A 21,124-nucleotide genomic window follows, 5' to 3' on the forward strand; every position below is an offset into this window, starting at 1 on the left:
TGAGAGTTGGACTAGAAAGCTGAGTGCTGAAGAATTGATGCTTTGAACTGTGGTGTTGGAGAAGACTCTTTAGAGTCCCTTGGACTCCAAGGAGATCCAACCAGTCCATTCTAAACGAGATCAGTCCTGGGTGTTCACTGGAAGGACTGATGTTGAAGCTGAAACTCCAATATTTTGGCTACCTGATACGAAGAGCTGACTCATTGGAAAAGACCCTGATGTTGGGAAAGATTGAAGGCAGGAGGAGAAGGGGACAACAGAGGATGAGATGGTTAGATGGCATCACTGACTCAATGGACATGAGTTTGGGTAAACTCCGGGAGCTGGTGATAGACAGGGTGGCCTGGTGTGCTGTGGTTCATGGGGTCGCAAAGAGTCATACAGGACTGAGCGACTGAACTGAACTTATTGTTTAAATCAGTAAGCAAGCAGTTCCATCTTCTAATTTGACTAGCACAATGCCAAATATTGTGCTTTGTGAATATGGGTATAGATAGATACAGATATAATTCAACTTATGTTAATGGAAACCTTAGAAAACTGTTAGTCTTTAAAGAAAAGAAAATCAATTCTTCTATACCTTTCATGATCCACCAGTAGTTTAACAATATTCAGACAGAAGTTCAGAGACATGCCAAAATGTAGAATTTCCATAAGAGCTAACAAAAAGAAAAAATGAAATAATCACATCAGTTTCATTTTTGAGGAAGCTTAGCTATTTTCAATAATTTTTCCTGTGTTAAAAATCTAATTTCTAAATGTTTTCCATATATCATGTATTGCCTAACAATTTATCAAAGCCTTTTTATATGCCAGTAATATCCAACGCTACAGAGAATGCAGTGAAGCAGGAAAAGTAACCTTTTGAAAAGCAATTAGAGTATATGCTAAAAACCCAGTGATTAAGAGCATGGGATATGAAGTCAGTCAGACAGATCCATATTTGAAACCACTTGCCACTCTTATGGCCATCGTCAATTTAGTTAGTTTTTCTGGACTTTAGTTTTGCCATCTGTAAAGTGGGGAACAAATCACCAATCTCTCAGGGTTGTTGAGAGACTGACGTGAGATAATACATGTAAATTACATAGCAAAAGAGCTAGCACTTAGTAAGTAATCAATAAATGACAGCTGCTATTATGATTCTCTTTATTTCAGAAATTGTACTTCTGAAAAGTCACCTGAAATAAATGTGGGGAAATGTAACAAACAAAGATATTATTAATAAAAGCAACGCAGATTATAATGACAATAAAAATGATGCATACTGAGTTTCCACTATACGATAGTGACAAATTACTATGCAACCATTAAAACTGTTGAGTATAAAACTGTTTTCCATTTAAAAAATGAATATGCACCAATATGAACTATAAGATTAGTAAAAAAATTGAAAAACAAACGCTGTCTATAAATTCTGTAAAAGAGCAAATTAAGATAGAAAAACACTGAAAATAAACCATCAAATTTCTAAAAGCGATTGTGTTTAGATTATTTATTCAACAAATAGCTAACAAGCGTATTCTCTGTGCCAGGGAGCTGTGCTGGGAATCCATCAGTAGGCAAAACACACAAAAATCTCTGCTGCCACGGAGCTGATATTCCAGTGCATGGTGGACAATAAGTATTTTTAGTATATTCCAAAAACTTCTTCAATGTGTATGTACTACTTTTTCATAATAAAAAACATTACATATTTTTAAAATGTCTACTTTCTCTACTATAAAAAATACTGGTGAAGTTCCAATGATAGTAGTTAGGTTGATTCTTAAAACTACTTTCATTAGCAAACAAATGAACATATAAAAATGCAAGTTTCATATATACCAATACTTTCAATATAACAAAATGAAAGATAATTGCATTATTTTAAACTATACAAAACTTAAATTCATGGAAGTTTCCTAGTTTATAATCTGATGTTGCAACTTCATTACTCTATCATGAGTATCTAGACCAAGTTAAGTAAAAACAGTCTAGAAATAAGAATAATTTCATTTAAAATTGTTTCTTTTCTACATTTTGATTTAAAAATATTTAATACGAATTAACCTCAAACTAGGTAACTCCAATAATCTCTCTGATCTTCCCACACTATATTACTTTGAATAAGACTATTCCTCTAATTGCTTAGTTGGTTTGTTTATTCCCATATTGTAAAATAAGAATGAAGTTGTCTTTCTGGCTCTGAAGAGATTTCAGCCTGTGCATATCTGAGCTGATACTATTACAGAGATGCAGAATCCTCTGTGTATTTCGGATCCTGAGATCTCCTGATGATTGGCTAATATTCTAGAAATCACAGAAAGTTTCAGTACTACTAAATAGGCACTAAATCTACAGCAACTTCCAAATCTGATTACAGTCCTACTTATTATAAATTGCTATTATTTACTGGATAATCAGTTATTATACTAACATAATTTTATATACCAAAAATAATACAGCTCTATGATATTTTATACAGTAAAAAATAAAGCATGTACACATTAAAATTTTTAAATTAGTTTTATGACTAAACATAATTGAAATACTGTTAAGAGGTCAGTGTGCATAGATACTTTGCCTCACTTAATTCCTCTATATAGTAGTAATAACAGTTAATAGTAGTAATCATAATAACTAAGTGATAGGTAATATTTATTGCACACTAACTGTGTACCAAGCATGGAACTAAATGCTTTACATACTTTTTTCATAGAATTCTCAAAACAACACAATGAGATACACATTAATATTATATATTTTTTAAAGCCAAAGAAACTGAAGCACAAAAAATTTAAGTGACTTGACAAATGACTCAGAGCTGCATATCAGTTTATGCTGACATATGCACATTATAGTTCCTTGAGAATTTCGAAAAACAAACAGCAATGTTTATACAGGCAACTGGGCTTCCTTGATAGCTCAGTTGGTAAAGAATCCACCCACAATGACTCTTTGCGACCTCATGGACTGTAGCCTAGCAGGCTCCTCTGTCCATGGGATTTTCCAGGCAATAGTACTGGAGTGGATTGCCATTTCCTTCGCCAGGGGATCTTCCCAACCCAGGGATCAAACCCGGGTTTCCCACATTGTAGACAGACGCTTTACCATCTGATCCACCAGGGAAGTCACAATGTAGGACACCCCAGTTCAATTCCTGGGTCAGGAAGATCTGCTGGAGAAGGGATAGGCTACCCACTCCAGTATTCTTGGGCTTCCCTGTGGCTCAGTTGGTAAAGAATCCACCTGAAATGCGGGAGACCTGGGATCAATTCCTGGGTTGGAAAGATCCCCTGGAGAAGGGAAAGGCTACCCACTCCAGTATTCTGGCCTAGAGAATCCCTATAGTCCATGGGGTCGCAAATAGTTGGACACAACTGAGCGACTTTCACATTCACTTCACAGACAAGGAATTATAAAAGGCACAGCATTGCAAAGGCTTTTTCTATCAATAGGTATCTTTTTTCATGATGGGTAGCTGCAATTTTCTGCTAGACTAAACGAAAACTGATAGCTTTTACTTAGCTCTTTTTTTCTTTACTACTTGCTAAATTTGCTACTGTGTTCTCTTCCTTCTCCTTTGCTTCCTGACAATCTTATGTACTCAGTTTCTTTCTCAGTCACCATCAAATTATACCTATGCTAGTATAACACAAAATATCTTACAGTCAACAAATTGGTATTAATATTTCTATATACTTTTCACACACAGATATGTTACTTACTTTGAAAAAGTTCTTGATTAGCCATTTCATTCTTCAAGAGGATTTTCACCTTTAAGAAAAGCCCAACTGGATGTAACTCTTCCTATTTTAAACAAAGAAATCACAATGATATTAACTGTAGAATGTAAAAGACAATTTTCAAGTAATTGCCTATTTCACTAAACCACATCAAGATGACTGATGATCAAAGGAAATCAAAATTATAAAAGATCAAATCATAATATCCAGTCTATCCATGAGGCTATTTTCTGATATTTTATTCAATCTAAATGGAACAGTACCTGGAAAAGAACATGTAAACACATCTATTGAGTGGCAAGCATTTAATGGCAAGGTCAATATTTAAACTATGAGATATAAGACCATATTCTTATCTTGGTAAGCAAAACCTTACACATCAATCAGATCTGCTTTCTTTCGAAATCTTAATAACTAAAGTCCTTTGCAAATAATGGTTGAATGAAATAAACATACTGTCTTTCCTATAGGATATGCCTGTCACATTTACTATTAATAACAATATACTCAGAATGGTTTTTCCAAGTCCTTGCTACTTGGACTTAGTTCTACTTCTGCCAGACAGTGAACATTTTGAAACAGCTGTCTACGATTAAAAGTGCAGGCTAGGCTCACAGAACAGAATTTTTCCTTCACAACATTAATCAACCTCTACGTGGACACTGTATTGATTAGTTCCATGCTTTGTAAATTTATGTGTGAGATGCCTGAGGAATGGAAAGTTAGGGAAAGCAACCACAGGTATTATAACCATTTGCAAATAATGATGATATCAATACAAGAATAAACTAAGAATGCATTATAATTTCTTACATTACCATCTTTCCTAATGGGCATATTTGAATATGTCTTGAGCTCAAAACATGTTTTATATACTAGCAATGAACAATCCAAAAGTGAAGGTAAGAAAATAATTCCATTTATAATAGCAACAAAAGAGAATAAAATACATAGGGATCAATTTTAAAAATAAGGGCAAGATTTCTACACTGAAACTTATAAAACATTATTGTAAGAAAATGAAGAAGACCTAAATAAATGAAAACACATCTCATATTCTTGGATTGGAAAACTTATAATTGTTTAGATAGAAGTAATCTCCCAATTGATCTATGAATTCAATGCAATCAAATTCCCAGCTGGCATCTTTGTAGAAATTGATAGGCTGATTCCCAAATTCATATGAAAGTGCCAGGAATGTCAAAACAACCTGGAAACAGAACAAAGGATGATGACTCATACTTGCAATTCCAAAAAGGTATACCACTTTACCTTCAGCGATCAGTGCAAAGATATAGAGGAAAACAACAGAATGGGAAAGACTAGAGATCTTTTCAAGAAAATTAGAGATAAGAAGGGAACATTTCATGCAAAGATGGGCTTGATAAAGGACAGATGGTATGGACCTAACAGAAGGAGAAGATGTTAAGAAGAGGTGTCAAGAATACATGGAAGAATTGTACAAAAAAGATCTTCACAACCAAGATAATCACGATGGTGTGATCACTCGCCTAGAGCCAGACATCCTGGAAAGTGAAGTCAAGTGGGCCTTAGAAAGCATCACTATGAACAAAGTTAGTGGAGGTGATGGAATTCCAGTTGAGCTATTTCAAATCCTGGAAGATGATGCTGTGAAAGTGCTGCACTCAATATGCCAGCAAATTTGGAAAACTCAGCGGTGGCCACAGGACTGGAAAAGGTCCGTTTTCATTCCAAGCCCAAAGAAAGGCAATGCCAAAGAATGCTCAAACTACCACACAATTGCACTCATCTCACACACTAGTAAAGTAATGCTCAAAATTCTCCAAGCCAGGCTTTAGCAATACGTGAACTGTGAACCTCCAGATGTCCAAGCTGGTTTTAGAAAAGGCAGAGGAACCAAACATCAAACTGCCAACATCCGCTGGATCATCAAAAAAGTGAGAAAGTTCCAGAAAAACATCTATTTCTGCTTTATTGACTATGCCAAAGCCTTGACTGTGGATCACAATAAACTGGAAAATTCTGAAAAAGATGGGAATAGCAGACCACCTGACCTGCCTCTTGAGAAACCTATATGCGGGTCAGGAAGCAACAGTTAGAACTGGACATGGAACAACAGACTGGTTCCACATAGGAAAAGGAGTACGTCAAGGCTGTATATTGTCACCCTGCTTATTTAACTTATATGCAGAGTACATCATGAGAAAGGCTGGGCTGGATGAAGCCCAAGCTGGAATCAAGATTGTAGGAGACATATCCATAATTTCAGATATGAAGAAGAAATAAAGAGCCTCTTGATGAAAGTGAAAGAGGAGAGTGAAAAAGTTGGCTTAAAGCTCAACATTCAGAAAACGAAGATCATGGTATCTGGTCCCATCACTTCATGGGAAACAGATGGGGAAACAGTGGAAACAGTATCAGATTTTATCTTTTGGGGCTCCAAAATCACTGCAGATGTTGACTGTAGCCATGAAATTAAAAGATGCTTACTCCTTGGAAGGAAAGTTATGACCAACCTAGAGAGCATATTCAAAAGCAGAGACATTACTTTGTCAACAAAGGTGCGTCTAGTCAAGGCTATGGTTTTTCCTGTGGTCGTGTATGGATGTGAGAGTTGGACTGTGAAGAAAGCTGAGCACCGAAGAATTGATGCTTTTGAACTGTGGTGTTGGAGAAGACTCTTGAGAGTCCCTTGGACTGCAAGGAGATCCAACCAGCCCATTCTAAAGGAGATCAGTCCTGGGTATTCTTTGGAAAGAATGATGCTAAAGCTGAAACTCTGGTACTTTGGCCACCTCATGTGAAGAGTTGACTCATTGGAAAAGACTCTGATGCTGGGAGGGATTGGGGGCAGGAGGAAAAGGGGACAACAGAGGATGAGATGGCTGGATGGCATCACCAACTAGAAGGACGTGAGTCTGAGTGAACTCCGGGAGCTGGTGATGGACAGGGAGGCCTGGCGTGTTGCGATTCATGGGGTCGCAAAGAGTCGGACACGACTGAGCGACTGAACTGAACTGACTGATATCACTTTACACTGACATCAGTTGTGGATAAGAATTTCCAGTGTTCCACATCCTTGTTAACACTTGGAATTACTGGACTTCTAAGTTTTTGCCCACCTAGTGGGTATTATAACCACTTTAAGGTGTTCCTCTTATCCTCCAAGCACCTTACTGTAAGGCTTTCATAACATTCAGCTTCTATAAAACTAAATGCTCCTTTTTCTACACTCTCTCTTTAAGGAATCTTACACATTTTCCAGACTTCAAATACAGATGAAAGTGAAAGAAAGCGAACGTGGAGTCACTCAGTCGTGTCCAACTCTTTGCAACCCCGTGGACTGTAGCCCTCCAGGCTCCTCCATCCATGGGATTCTCCAGGCAAGAATACTGGAGTGGGTTGCCATTTCCTTCTCCAGGGGATCTTCCCAACCCAGGGATCGAACCCAGGTCTCCCGCATTGCAGGCAGACGCTTTAACCTCTGAGCCACCAGGGAAGCTCCTTAGGTTTAAAAAAAAAAAAATCTGCTGCAAGACCTTTCTTTGGGTAAGAGCTATGCTGTGCTGTGCTTAGTTGCTCAGTCGTGTCTGACTCTTTGCGACCCCATGGAGTGTAGCCTGCCAGGCTCCTCTGTCCACAGGGATTCTCTAGGCAAGAATACTGGAGTGGGTTACCATGCCCTCCTCCAGGGGATCTTCCCAACCTAGGGTCTGAATCCAGGTTGCCCACATTGCAGGCCAATTCTATATCATGTGAGCCACCAGGGAATCAGAGGAATACTGGAGTGGGTAGCCTATCCATTCTCCAGGGGAACTTCCCAACCCAGGAACTGAACTGGGGTCGCCTGCATTGCAAGTGTCTTCTTTACCAGCTGAACTACTGGGGAAGCCCCACAAATACATAACCTGAGTCTAATCATTAAAAAATCAGATAAATCTCAAATGAAGAATTTTCATTTAAAACAAGGTGGGGAGCTACTGTATTCTTCTAAAATAGCAATGACACAAAAGTCAAAATAAAGGCTACAGAAATGTTTCAGATTACAGGAGACTTAAGAGACATGTCACATAAATGATCCCATACTCATCATATATTAGAGAGAAAAACATGCTATAAAGTTCAATACTAAGTGCATATAATATATATTATTACGGATATATCATTATATTACCCTCAATAACATGAATGCATGAATTATATTTTCTCAATAATATAGAGTTATATATTCAGGTATGACCATTCAGGTATGATGTAAATCAAATCCCTTATGATTATACAGTGGAAGTGACAAATAGATTCAAGGGATTAGATTTGATAGAGTGCCTGAAGAAATATGGACAGAGGTTCATGACACTGTACAGGAGACAGTGATCAAGACCATCCCCCCCAAAAAGGAAATGCAAAATGGCAAAATGGTTGTTTTAGGAGGCCTTACAAATAGCTGAGAAAAGAAGAGAAGCAAAAGGTAAAAGAGAAAAGATATACCCATCTGAATGTAGAGTTCCAAAAAATAGCAAGGAGAGATAAGAAAGCCTTCCTCACAGATCAATGCAAAGAAATAGAGGAAAACAAAAGAATGGGAAAGACTAGAGATCTCTTCAAGAAAATCAGAGATACCAAGGGAACATTTCATGCAAAGATAGGCACAATAAAGCACAGAAACGGTATGGACCTAACAGAAGCAGAAGATATTAAGAAGAGGTGGCAAGAATACGCAGAAGAACTATACAAAAAAGATCTTAATGATCCAGATAACCACGATGGTGTACTCACTCACCTTGAGCCAGACATCCTGGAGTGTGAGGCCAGGTGGGCCTTAGGAAGCATCACTACCAACAAAGCTAGAGGAGGTGATGGAATTCCAGTTAAGCCACTTCAATTCCTAAAAGATGATGCTGTAAACTGCAGCACCCAATATGCCAGCAAATTTGGAAAACTCAACAGTGGACACAGGACTAGAAAAGGTCAGGTTTCATTCTAAACTCAAAGAAAGGCAATGCCAAAGAATGCTCCAACTACCGCACAACTGCACTCATCTCACACGCTAGCAAAGTAATGCTCAAAATTCTCCAAGCCAGGCTTCAACAGTACATGAACCAAGAACTTCCAGATGTTCATGTGGGTTTTAGGAAAGGCAGAGGAACCAGAGATCAAATTGCCAACATCTGTTGGATCATCAAAAAGCAAGAGAGTTCCAGAAAAATATCTACTTCTGCTTTGTTGACTACACCAAAGCCTTTGACTGTGTGGATCACGACAAACTGTGGAAAATTCTTAAAGAGATGGGAATACCAGACCACCTTACTTACCTCGTGAAAAATGTGCATGCAGCTCAAGAAGAAACAGTTAGAACTGGACATGGAACAACAGACTGGTTCCAAATAGGGAAAGGAGTACGTCAAGGCTGTATATTGTCACCCTGCTTATTTAACTTATATGCAGAGTACATCATGAGAAAGGCTGGGCTGGATGAAGCCCAAGCTGGAATCAAGATTGTAGGAGACATATCCATAATTTCAGATATGAAGAAGAAATAAAGAGCCTCTTGATGAAAGTGAAAGAAGAGAGTGAAAAAGTTGGCTTAAAACTCAACATTCAAGAAATGAAGACTGTGGCATCCTGTCCCATTACTTCATGGCAATAGAGGGGAAATAATGGAAACAGTGACAGACTTCATTTTCTTGGGCTCCAGAATCACTGCAGATGGTGACTGCAGCCACAAAATTAAAAGACGCATGCTCCTTGGAAGAAAAGCTATGATCAACCTAGAAAGCATATTAAAATCAGAGACATTACTTTGCCAACAAAAGTCCATCTACTCAAAGCGATGGTTTTTCCATTAGTCATGTATGGATGTGAGAGGTGGACCATAAAGAAAGCCGAGTGCCAAAGAATTGATGCTTTTCAACTGTGGTGTTGGAGAAGATTCTTGAGAGTCCCTTGGACTGCAAGGAAATCCAACCAGTCCATCCTGAAGGAAATCAGTCCTGAATATTCATTGGAAGGACTGATGCTGAAGCTGAAACTCTAATACTCTGGCCACCTGATGTGAAAAACTGACTCATTTGAAAAGACCCTGATGCTGGGAAAGACTGACGGCAAGAGGAGATGGGGACAACAGAAGATGAGATGGTTGGATGGCATCACCAACTCAATGGACATGAGTTTGAACAGGCTCCAGGAGATGGTGATGGACAGGGAAGCCTAGTGTGCTCCAGTCCGTGGGGTCGCAAAGAATCGGACTTGACTGAGTGACTAAACTGAACTGAACAATATAGAGAAATAGAATGCACAAAATGTTAATAACAGGTGATGCTGGGGAAAGTATATAGGCAAGTATTCTTCACACTATTCTTTCAGTCTTTCTCTAGCTTTCAAACTGTTTACAAATAAAACTCTTTTACATGTATACTGCCACCGAAATCCTAACACATCCAGTTTATTGATATCTATGATCAGTAATTAGCCTATTAAATGTGATATGTCAGGACTAAGGCAGATGAACAATTATCGTTATAAAAATTGCAACTTCTACATCTAGTGAACAAAAACACATACTGAAAAGGAGCCATGTAGCCAGTACGCAACCACCTCAATTGTCTTGGATTCTATTTTTTATTCAGACTTGCATCTCAGCAAATGCAAAACAAAACAGGATGCAACTTTTGAAAATGTTCATGTATATTAATATTTTTAAATAAAAATTTAATATAAAAGAAGCTTTTCAGCATTTATAACCCCATCCATGTGACATAAATTTCAAGAAAATATAGTTCAAATAAATGGTCTCTCAATTTAATATCCCGATTAAACTATCCCTTTCATGCATCCCATCTTGTTGAAAAAAAAAAAAACCTTTAAAAATATATTAGTATATTTAATTGCCTTACAGAATAAGATACATTGATCCTAACTGAATCTCTTTAAAACAGTCATCAGTCTATCAGTGTTCCTTGTTCAGGAGTATAAAGTATGTACACGTGTGTGTATGTATATGTGTGTGTGTGTGTTTGTATGTATGAGTATGAGCTAATGTGAAACACTGATGTTGTTTTTTAAACTAAATCTCATTATCTATTTTATCATCATTTCTTTTTTACCCTAAAATTTACTCACAGTAGACAACACTTTTTGTTCTGTACAAAAGAGAATTTTTTCAAAAATATCTGTTGTCATAGAAGTATATTTTATTTTTCCTTTCTGCACTGCAGAAGAAACTGTCACAATATGTTATTTTTTTAAAAAGGAATACTGGAGCAAATGTCTAAACTGGATTTCAAAATGTGAATCAATGCTTTCAAAATTGCATTAAGATAATATTCAAAGTAAAAACTTCTTATACCTTGTTTGCTAGGTTTATAATGTTGAGGGCCTTATCATAATATTCGCTGCTGTCCCAATCCAAATAAGCAGTGGCCAGTAACCGCAGGACTTTAGCCTGTAATTGAAAATAGAAAACACACACACACATAATTGAGGGTTAGACTGCAATACAACAGCTGACTATGACTTACACAGTGACAGGCATTTCTCAAACCTCAGTCATAATTATGAAATATCATTTCCTTAAGCAACGACAGTCTTAGGATATATCTCATCATTACGTTACCCACACCAAACACCGTCTGAGAATTTTATAGTAATAGTTTATTTAAATTTAATATAATTCTGTTAATATAATTATTTTCTTAACAATTTTCTAGTGCTAAAGTACTTTATCATTCCCACTTTAAAAATAAGGAAATCAAAGCCCAGCAATATTTAGTGTAATCATCTTATCACCTACTGTTTTGGTAGCATTATATTAGGCATCCATCAAAAGCAATAATTAGAAAGCCATAATTCTTCTCTCAAAGTCTTTATAGCCTAGTTGAGATTAACCAACTGGACCATTATTTCAGTAGGAACAGATACTCTTTCCTATAGGGAAGATTTCTCCCAACTCAGCCAAGTTTTAAAATTAATAAAGTATTTCTTAATTAAGTCAGTTTCTCCAGTCAGGTCTACATTGATAAGGAGAGTAATTCTAGTCAGCACAAACTTGTTTAACTACAGATTCACATTTTGAAAGGAAGAGCCCTATTTCCATGAATATTCTACCTTTAAGTATAGTAAGGAAAGTAGGACCAGGCAAAGGTGGTCTTCTAACTTAAAAAAAAAAAGTTAAGTACATTATGGCTCTGTGAATCTTTGAGAAAGGACATTTAGGGTGTCACATCTTTGAGTTTTTTAATTTAAGAACTAAGACATATATAATATACTTAATATCATTATTATTATCATGGAACAACTTTCAACTTATAAACTCCTCCAGAGGACTTTGATGGAGTAATTATGGCATCTCTGAAAGAGACTGTGCAGTTATTCTATAATAGTAAAAGGGTCAAATAATCAGAAAGATAACACAAAATGGATGAATCTCAAAACTATTATGTTAAGCAAAAGAAGCCAGAAATAAAAGAGTACAAACTGTTCAAGAAAAGCCAAAAATAATCTATAGCAATAAAAATCAAAATACTGGTTTTATCAGGAGGGTAGGAATAGCTGTTAACTGAAAAGGGGCCAAGGTAACTTTTGAGGGTGATGGAAATGTCTGTATCTTGATCTGTGTGGTACTTACAAGACCATATAGATAAACTGAAATTCATCATGCTGTATACTCTTTAACATTTGTACAGTTCAGTTGAGTCGCTCAGTCGTGTCCGACTCTTTGCGACCCCATGAACTGCGGCATGCCAGGCCTCCCTGTCCATCACCAACTCCCGGAGTCTGTGATGCCATCCAGCCATCTCATCCTCTGTCGTCCCCTTCTCCTGCTGCCCTCAATCTTTCCCAGCATCAGGGTCTTCTCAAATGAGTCAGCTCTTTGCATCAGGTGGCCAAAGTATTGGAGTTTCAGCTTCCACATCAGTCCTTCCAATGAATAACCAGGACTGATCTCCTTTAGGATAGACTGGTTGGATCTCCTCGCAGTCCAAGGGATTCTCAAGAGTCTTCTCCAACACCACAGTTCAAAAGCATCAATTCTTTGGCGCTCAGCCTTCTTCACAGTCCAACTCTCACATCCATACATGACCACTGGAAAAACCACAGCCTTGACTAGATGGACCTTTGTTGACGAAGTAATGTCTCTGCTTTTCAATATGCTGTCTAGGTTGGTCATAACTTTATCTCATATATATATGTATATATAAGTTATACCCCAATAAAGTATTGTTAGCATGAAAGAAAAACAATTTCATAATCTTACTTCTCCATACCTTACAATATGAATATTAGGTATCAATTACACTTAATTCCTATCTTCCATCTTCATTCCTCCTTCAGATGTCTTCTCAACTAGATCCTTTATCTCGAATTCCCTTTTCCCTCCCTTTTAACTATACGAACTCCATCTGCTTTTCAGGTCTATCTCCTACCAGAAGATTTCCTTTTTTTAATTCTTTTGTTTACTGGTTATGCTGGGTGTTCAGTGCTGCATGGGCTTTTCTTTGATTGCAGCAAGCAGCGGCTACTTTCTAGTTGTGGTGTGCAGGCTTCTCATTGTGGTGGCTTCTCTTGCTGTGAAGCACAACCTTTAGGGTGCAAGGGTTTCAGTACTTGTGGCTCAAGGGCTCAGTAGTTGCAGTTCCCAGGCTCTAGAGCACAGGCTCAATAGTTGTGGTGCACAGGCTTAGCTGCTCCATAGCATGCGGGATCTTCCTGGACTAGGGATAGAACCCGTTTCTCCTGCACTGGCAGGTAGATTCTTTACCACTGAGCCACCAGGGAAGTCATCAGAAGACTTCTTCAAATATTCTAGTCAACACTAATATTTCCCTATTCTGTATACCCTTCTACATACGTCAGCTTAGTACCACACAGTCTGTCACTTATTTTTCTCAAGTTGTTTCACTTGTACTTTTTTTTTTAATCTTCTTTTTACATTTTAACTGAAGTAAAAAATCCATACAGAAAAAGTTCAAAAATCTCAATGGTACAACTCAGAATTTTCTCAAAATGAACAAACATATATTAACAAGACAGAAATCAAGAAACAGAACATTAGTCTCATCTCATACCTCTTTTCAGACACTATTCAAAACAAGGGTAACCAATTATCTGACTTTTAACACCATGTATTAGGTCTACCTGCTTTTGGCATTCATATTTATGTAAATATACAGTATATACTACCTTGTATTTTGCTCTGTTCAACATTATATGTGAGGACATCCACATAGTTACAATTATTGTAATCTATTCTCATTGCTATATATGAGACTATCTAATATATGACACTATCATAATATAATCTTATTTTTAATTGTGGCAAAATATATATAACAAAAATTGATCATTTTAACCATTTTTAAGTACATGGTTCAGTAATATTAAGAATATTCACACTTCTGTACAAACATCACCATCATACATCTCCAGAACTCTTTTAATCTTACAAAATTGAAACTCTATACTCATTAAACAATAGTTCACCATGTGCTCCTCTCTCAAAACCTCCCTCCAAACCTCTGCAACTACCATTCTATTTTCTGCCTCTGTGAATTTGAGAAACCAAGATACCTCATTGAAATGGAATCACACAGTATGTCTTTTTGTGAATGGCTTACTTCACTTAGCATAATGTCCTCAAGGTTCACCTATGTTGTAGCATGTGTCAGAAATTCTTTCCTTTTCATGGCTGAATAATATTCCATTGTATTCACTTATATTAGTTTCATCTTTTAAACATAAGCTTCTTAAGGACAGAGGCAATGTTTTATGCTTCTCTTTTATTCCCTATCTACCACAATGCTAGCTATATATAAGTATTAAGTTCCATTTTGATTGATATATTATAATAATGGTAAGAAGCAGAGATGGATATTCAAAAAAATTCCATTTTGTTATGGCATTTATTAAATTAGCTTTATATAAGATTTATTACATTATCACATTTTATTTGATTAAATAGTAAAATTAAACTTCCATACCAGGCATGTACTATCTGAGTGGTTACAGGAAACCTAAAATTTTTGAGCATGTAAATAAAAGCTAAAACATATATAGCCAAACATTGTCCTAAGCACTTTACATGTATTAACTGATGAGTATAAGAATCTACCTGGATGGTAGATTCTACAAGTTTATCAACTTTATGGAAACTAACACACTGAGATATTAAGTGATGTGCCCAATGAACACTCAGAAATAGAGAGATGGATTATTATAAATTTATTAAAATAACATAAACTGTATTTCTTCAACCTATTTCTGCAATATTTAACATGATCCTTACCAGCATTTCTGGCTCAACAGAATTCCTATCCGTCCTCCCAATATCATAGCTTTGGCTGTAATTTAAAAAGGAAAAAAGCACATATATATACACATTTATTTCAAATTATACTTTTTTTCAATATTACATGTTACTAAGAAGACGTGATAATTATACTTAATTGCAATTTTTCTATTTTGTACTACAACAGATTATTAGCCAATTAATAGATAAAAATCAATTGTATAAGGCAATATTTTCTAACTTTAGAAAACCACAATTTCCTCAGGATATATATTCAATAAATCAACACCATAATTACAGTATTGCTCTTCTCCATTTGGCTATATATACTATATAAAACTGTTTTACTATGTGTGTACAAGCCCTTACTTTATGAGCACATTTTAAAGTGTAAGAAAATATTTTTATAATAAAACAAATCTAAGAGTTTCATGAAAACAAATGTTTCAGCAATATTTATTATGTTTCACAACACCCTTGTGACGTACAATATTAGTTCCATTTTGCAGCTGAATGAACCAGTTTAGCAGTTAAGTGATTTCTAATATTTCCTAGATTAATACTGAAAATGAGAGCAAGGGGTTGGGGAGAAAAGAAATTTGACTTTCAGTTATCTGCTTTAATTACCATACTATATTATCTATGGGACATTCTGATAACCACAAATAATGTATGAATATGAGCCTCAGGTTTTCAAAACACCTAAAAGCATAACAAAGATCACTCACCATAAAATTGGTATTCCAAGGAAGGAAGTCAATAAAATTTTGGTGAACTGTACTATATTGAAGTTATTGCTTTGAAGATTTCTTTTAAAAAAGTCTGAAAGACCCAGAGCTACCAAACTGAGTTTTCAGCTTGTTAACGAAGGTATAAAGCTGGCCTATATTATAATAGCCTCATTGAAAGCCCTGTTTCATAGAGGTCTCCGTTGGTACATTAAACCTTCTACTACTTCCAGTTTTTGAAATAATCAATGAAAACAGAACTTCTGCAACCGTGGCATTAAGAAGTTCTTGGACCTTCTCTCCCCAGTGAAACAACCATCTGCCTGGATAAATCATTAAAACAACCATTTGTCTCTGGAAAGTGTCCTAAGGGCATACAGCAATTGAAAAACATTTATTAAACAAAAACCATCAGAATTTCAGTAAAAACAGTGAGTCTCTGGCATTTGAGCCATGACCTGCTCCTATCCACACTACCTCCATGTGATGGCTCCAGATGAGTGCTGTCAAGAAAAGAATTAGGAAGTGGGGTGGGGAGATGAGTGAACTAGGTGACAGAAATCAAGAGGCACAAGCTCCAGTTTTAAAATAAATAAGTCATGGAGACATAATGTACAGTATAGGGAATACAGGCAACTAAACTTGTGGTGATCATTTTGTAAGATACAAAAATATCAAGTCACCGTGTTGTACACCTGAAACTGATATAATGTTGAAAGTCAATTATACTACAATTTAAAACAAAAAGTAAGTGGGAATTCCCTCCTCCTCCAAGTCCTAGACTCAGGCTGCTAGCCTCTCTTATCTTCCCCAGAATTGTGATGCAAAAGTACTATCATGGGCAGGAACAATGAAAGGACTGGGTCTTCCTTTCCCCAACTCAGCTCTCACTCTTAGACTAAGGGCTCGACCCCAGGTGTTAACAGCTTATCACCTTCACCCAGGCTGGCTCTTGGGGCAGAGGCTCCAGGAATGGAAGGCATACTAATAAGATTAGGGGCTACCATCTCCACAATGTCTACTGCAGGAGGAGCTACCACACTCCTGCCACCAACTGCAGCATTGTGGCACAGTTTCTGCCCAAGGGAAGAAGTAGGTAATAAAGAGGAAGAGCTCAGCATTTCTGCCTAAGGGAAATGACTTGAAAACCAAGCAAGGAGAGAGAGACTCCTGCCTAAGGGTATAGTCAAAAACAATGGAGATCTTAGCCATGCTTGATTGAGGAGGCTATGCATGTGGTGGGGGCTTCCCCGGTGGCTCAGAGGTTAAAGTGTCTGCCTGGAATGCGGGAGACCGGGGTTCGATCCCTGGGTCAGGAAGATCCCCTGGAGAAGGAAATGGCAACCCACTCCAGTACTCTTGCCTGGAGAATCCCATGGAGGGAGGAGCCTGGTAGGCTACTAGTCCATGGGGTCGCAAAGAGTCAGACACGAATGAGCAACTTCACTCACTCAGGCATGTGGTGGGGAAGGGGGTATGCGGGAAATCTCTGTACCTTCCTCTCAATGTTGCTATAAACTTAAAAGCGTCCTAAAAAACTTCTGTCTTAAAAAAATGAAAACACATTCATTTCTGGGGGGTAAGGGGTGGTGGGTAGTGTTGGAGACTACTCACTCAGGCATGACCAGAGAGAGAACATATTGGCTACTAGCCCCTGGCTGAATACAGGGCAAAATAATGAATTCACTGAACTGTGAAGACAGTCTTTAAGCCAAACACATAATCAAAAGGAAAGGCTGAAAATCAAACTGGCTAAGTGGGCTTAAAATAACCTTTGACCAACATGGGGTTTATGTTTCCAGATGCAGGGGTGAACCCCAGAGAGCCATGAAAAGACAAAAACAGGAGAAAAAACTCTCAGCAGGGACATTAGGGGTCATATACTGTAAGAAAAACAGACCTCACAGAATTAGTCCAGTCAGGTGAACTAACAAATAGATGACCAAACAAACAATAAAAGAACAGTAACTACCAGAAAAGAGGGAGATAGGTATCCAAACTTGCCACAATATATTATCCAAAATGTCTAGTTTTCAACAAAATATTATATGACATACAATAAAACAGTGACTCATAGAGAGGAATAGGAGAAAGCAATAGAAACTGCCTTTGAGAAGTCTTAAATATTATACTTATTAGAAAAATACTTCAAAGAAGCTATTGGAAATATGTTCAAAAAACTTTAGGAAACCATGTTTAAATAAAGGAAGGTATGGTAACAGTGATTCATCAAATAGAGAATAAGAATATATTGATTAAATGATCAAAATAATTTTAAAAAGTAGAAATTCTCAAGCTGAAAAGTATAATAATTGAAATGAAAAATTCACTAGAAGAGGCTAAAAGTAGATCTGAGCAGGCAAAAAGAGAATAAACAAACGTGCAGATAGATTGATAGTGATTATACAAATCTAAACAATAAAACATAGATGAGAAAAAAAGAAGAATGCCTCAGAGAAATGTGGGACATCATTAAGCACACCAACATAAGCACAATCAGAGTACCAAAAGGAGGGAGGCAAGAGAAAGGGATAGGAAACATATTCAAAGAAACAATGGCTGAAAATGTCCCAAATTTGATGAAAAAAGAAAAATAATCTACTCGGTAAAGAATCTGCCTCCAGTGCAGAAGACCCCCATTCGATCCATGGGTTGGGAAGATCTGTTGGAGAAGAGGTAGGCTACCCATTCCAGTATTCTTGGGCTTCCCTTGTGGCTCAGTTGGTAAAGAATCTGCTTGCAATGTGGGAGACCTGGGTTTGATCCCTGGGTTGGGAAGATCCCCTGGAGAAGAGAAAGGCTACCCACTCCAGTATTCTGGCCTGGAGAGTTCCATGGACAAACAGTCGGACATGACTGACTTTCACTTTCACTGCTTTTCACACATTAAGAAGCTTAATAGGCTCCACATAGGATAACACAAAGAAATCCATACTCAAACACATTATGGTCAAATTATTCAAAGAGAAAATACTGAAAACAATAAGAGAAAAATGTTTCATCATGTAAAAGGGAATGATACATGTAAAAAGTCAGATTAACAAGCTGACTCTTCATCACAAAAAATGGGGGCAATGGCAGGGATGACTAATTTAAAAACTACAAATAAGAACCCTATATTATATATCTAGCTCTTCTGGTAGACCCCAAGGACACAACAGAATATAGCTTTTTAATTATTGAACTAGATGATCTGTAAGAATTCTCACAGCTATAAGGTGTTATGTATAATAAATTATCTTATTAAAACTGCTACTATATAATTTGTTATATTTCCACAAGATGGCGCTAATATATTTCCATTTTCCATCAAAACATGTCTTCTAGATGATCGTTTCTATAGTTAATAATGTAATCATAGTCTATTATTACATACTCAACTTTTCAAAGTACTGTTGTATTATTTATGCTATCTTCATTGCAAGTCATCTACACAAATAATGCTGAACTAATATTTCAGATGAGTAAATCAAAGCACATAGTAGTAGTTACATAAGTGATCCAAGGTCACAAATTTCATTAGTAATAGATTTTCTAATGTTAGTTCTATGATCTTTCTCTAGATCACACTGCCTGATTACAGATAATGGTATCAAATTCTCAAGGTGTCAGGCTGAGAACAGAAGCAAAATTAAAGCAACGAATATTAAATAGCATTAAAACTGATACAAACTTCCCTTGGGCTCATATACTGAACCATTAATATTACCGCACACAAGTACATTTATGCATATTTCCTTTGCTGTTTCCCTTATTTCTTATCAGAAGACCTTGGCATTATATATTCCTATACAACCATAGTTAAAGCTCAATATTGAAAAATATCTCATTAACACTGTCCTTATTGTAAACATAATAACTATAGTTTAAAATGATCATAGAAGGACTTCACTGGAAGTCCAATGGTTTAGACTCCATGCTTCCAATGCAGGGGGTGTAGGTTTGATCCCTGGTCAGGGAACTAAGATCCAAAAACATGCTGCACAGGCAAAAATAATTTTTTTAAGTCAAATGAAAATCTCTTTCTCAAAATACCATCACAGAACTCACACGACCCCATGAATCGCAGCACACCAGGCCTCCCTGTCCATCACCAACTCCCAGAGTGCACCCAAACTCATGTGCATCAAGTTGGTGATGCCATTCAGCCATCTCATCCTCTGTCGTCCCCTTCTCCTGCTGCCCCCAATCCCTCCCAGCATCAGGGTCTCTTCAAATGAGTCAACTCTTCACATGAGGTGCCAAAGTATTGGAGTTTCAGCCTCAGCATCAGTCCTTCCAATGAACACCCAGGACTGATCTCCTTTAGGTTGGATCTCCTTGTAGGGAAAAAACTGGAAGATTAAAATAATATATAATAACTAGGCCAAGAATTCAAGCCCTTCCTGTTTTCCTCAATCTCATTCTAGTGACAAGAATACAAAAGAGTCAAAAGATAGTGGTGCTCTATAAATCTTTTATTACATAGTTTTTGATGAAAATATGACTGTGGGTCAAATAATGTTCCTAATAATTGTGTGTGTATGTATAAGTCGTTCAGTCATGTCTGACTCTTTGTGACCCCATGGACTATGGAATTCTCTAGGCCTAATAATACATCCACTAAACATACACTGAAGAATTGATGCTTTTGAACTGTGGTGTAAGAGTCCCTTGGACTGCAAGGAGATCCAACCAGTCTATCCTAAAGGAAATCAGTCCTGAATATTCATTGGAAGGACTGATCCTGAAGCTGAATCTCCAATACTTTGGCGACCTGATGCAAAGAACTGACCTGACATTGGGAAAGACTGAAGGCGGGAGGAGAAGGAGATGACAGAGGATGAGATGGTTGGACGAACTGAAACATAGAGTAAAAATCTGATACAGTTAGCTTATGACAGAAATATCAGTCATGTTCTATCACCATCATATTTTCCTTCTATAAGGTTTTCTTAAAAAGATGATGACAGATAAGAGGTCAACAATCCATGGCATATATGATAATAGCCTACATGTTATGCCACTTCAGCCTAAGTTTACTCTTATAAACCACTTCCTAGGAACATTCATGTTCATATTTATTCCTGGCATAAACTACAGGCTAACCTCGATAGTGTTAATCTTCCAGAAGCCATCCATGGCACCATAACATCCTTTTTTCTTATTTTGTCCTTCCTATTCCTGTCTCCTTGACATACTAATCTTTGATAGGTTGATGCCATCTTTCTGAGTGCTCCTCCTTCAAATACTGCCAAATCTTGGAGTAGAACTTACTCTTCATTCACTTTATAAAAAGATTGCTCATTTAAAGGAAACCTGTGGTGTGGGGATTCCTTAAAAAATTGGAAATAGAACTGCCATATGACCCAGCATTCCCACTGCTGGGCATACACACTGAGGAAACCAGAATTGAAAGAGAC

At 37.0% G+C, this 21,124-nt stretch overlaps 1 protein-coding gene across 1 annotated transcript in view; it reads right to left on the bottom strand.

The window, feature by feature from the left end:
* The window catches only part of TEX11 (testis expressed 11), a 243,070-nt gene that overhangs the window by 128,664 nt on the left and 93,282 nt on the right, over window positions 1–21,124 (bottom strand). The window contains exons 10-13 of the mRNA XM_070291774.1: window positions 14,992–15,046; window positions 11,056–11,151; window positions 3,711–3,792; window positions 581–659 (exon numbers count right to left, since the gene is read on the bottom strand). Of these exons, the coding sequence (XP_070147875.1) occupies window positions 581–659; window positions 3,711–3,792; window positions 11,056–11,151; window positions 14,992–15,046 (312 nt within the window). The remainder of the gene's footprint in view (window positions 1–580; window positions 660–3,710; window positions 3,793–11,055; window positions 11,152–14,991; window positions 15,047–21,124) is intronic.

This window comes from Ovis canadensis, chromosome X, assembly GCF_042477335.2.
Source record: "Ovis canadensis isolate MfBH-ARS-UI-01 breed Bighorn chromosome X, ARS-UI_OviCan_v2, whole genome shotgun sequence".
Lineage (NCBI taxonomy): Eukaryota > Metazoa > Chordata > Mammalia > Artiodactyla > Bovidae > Ovis > Ovis canadensis.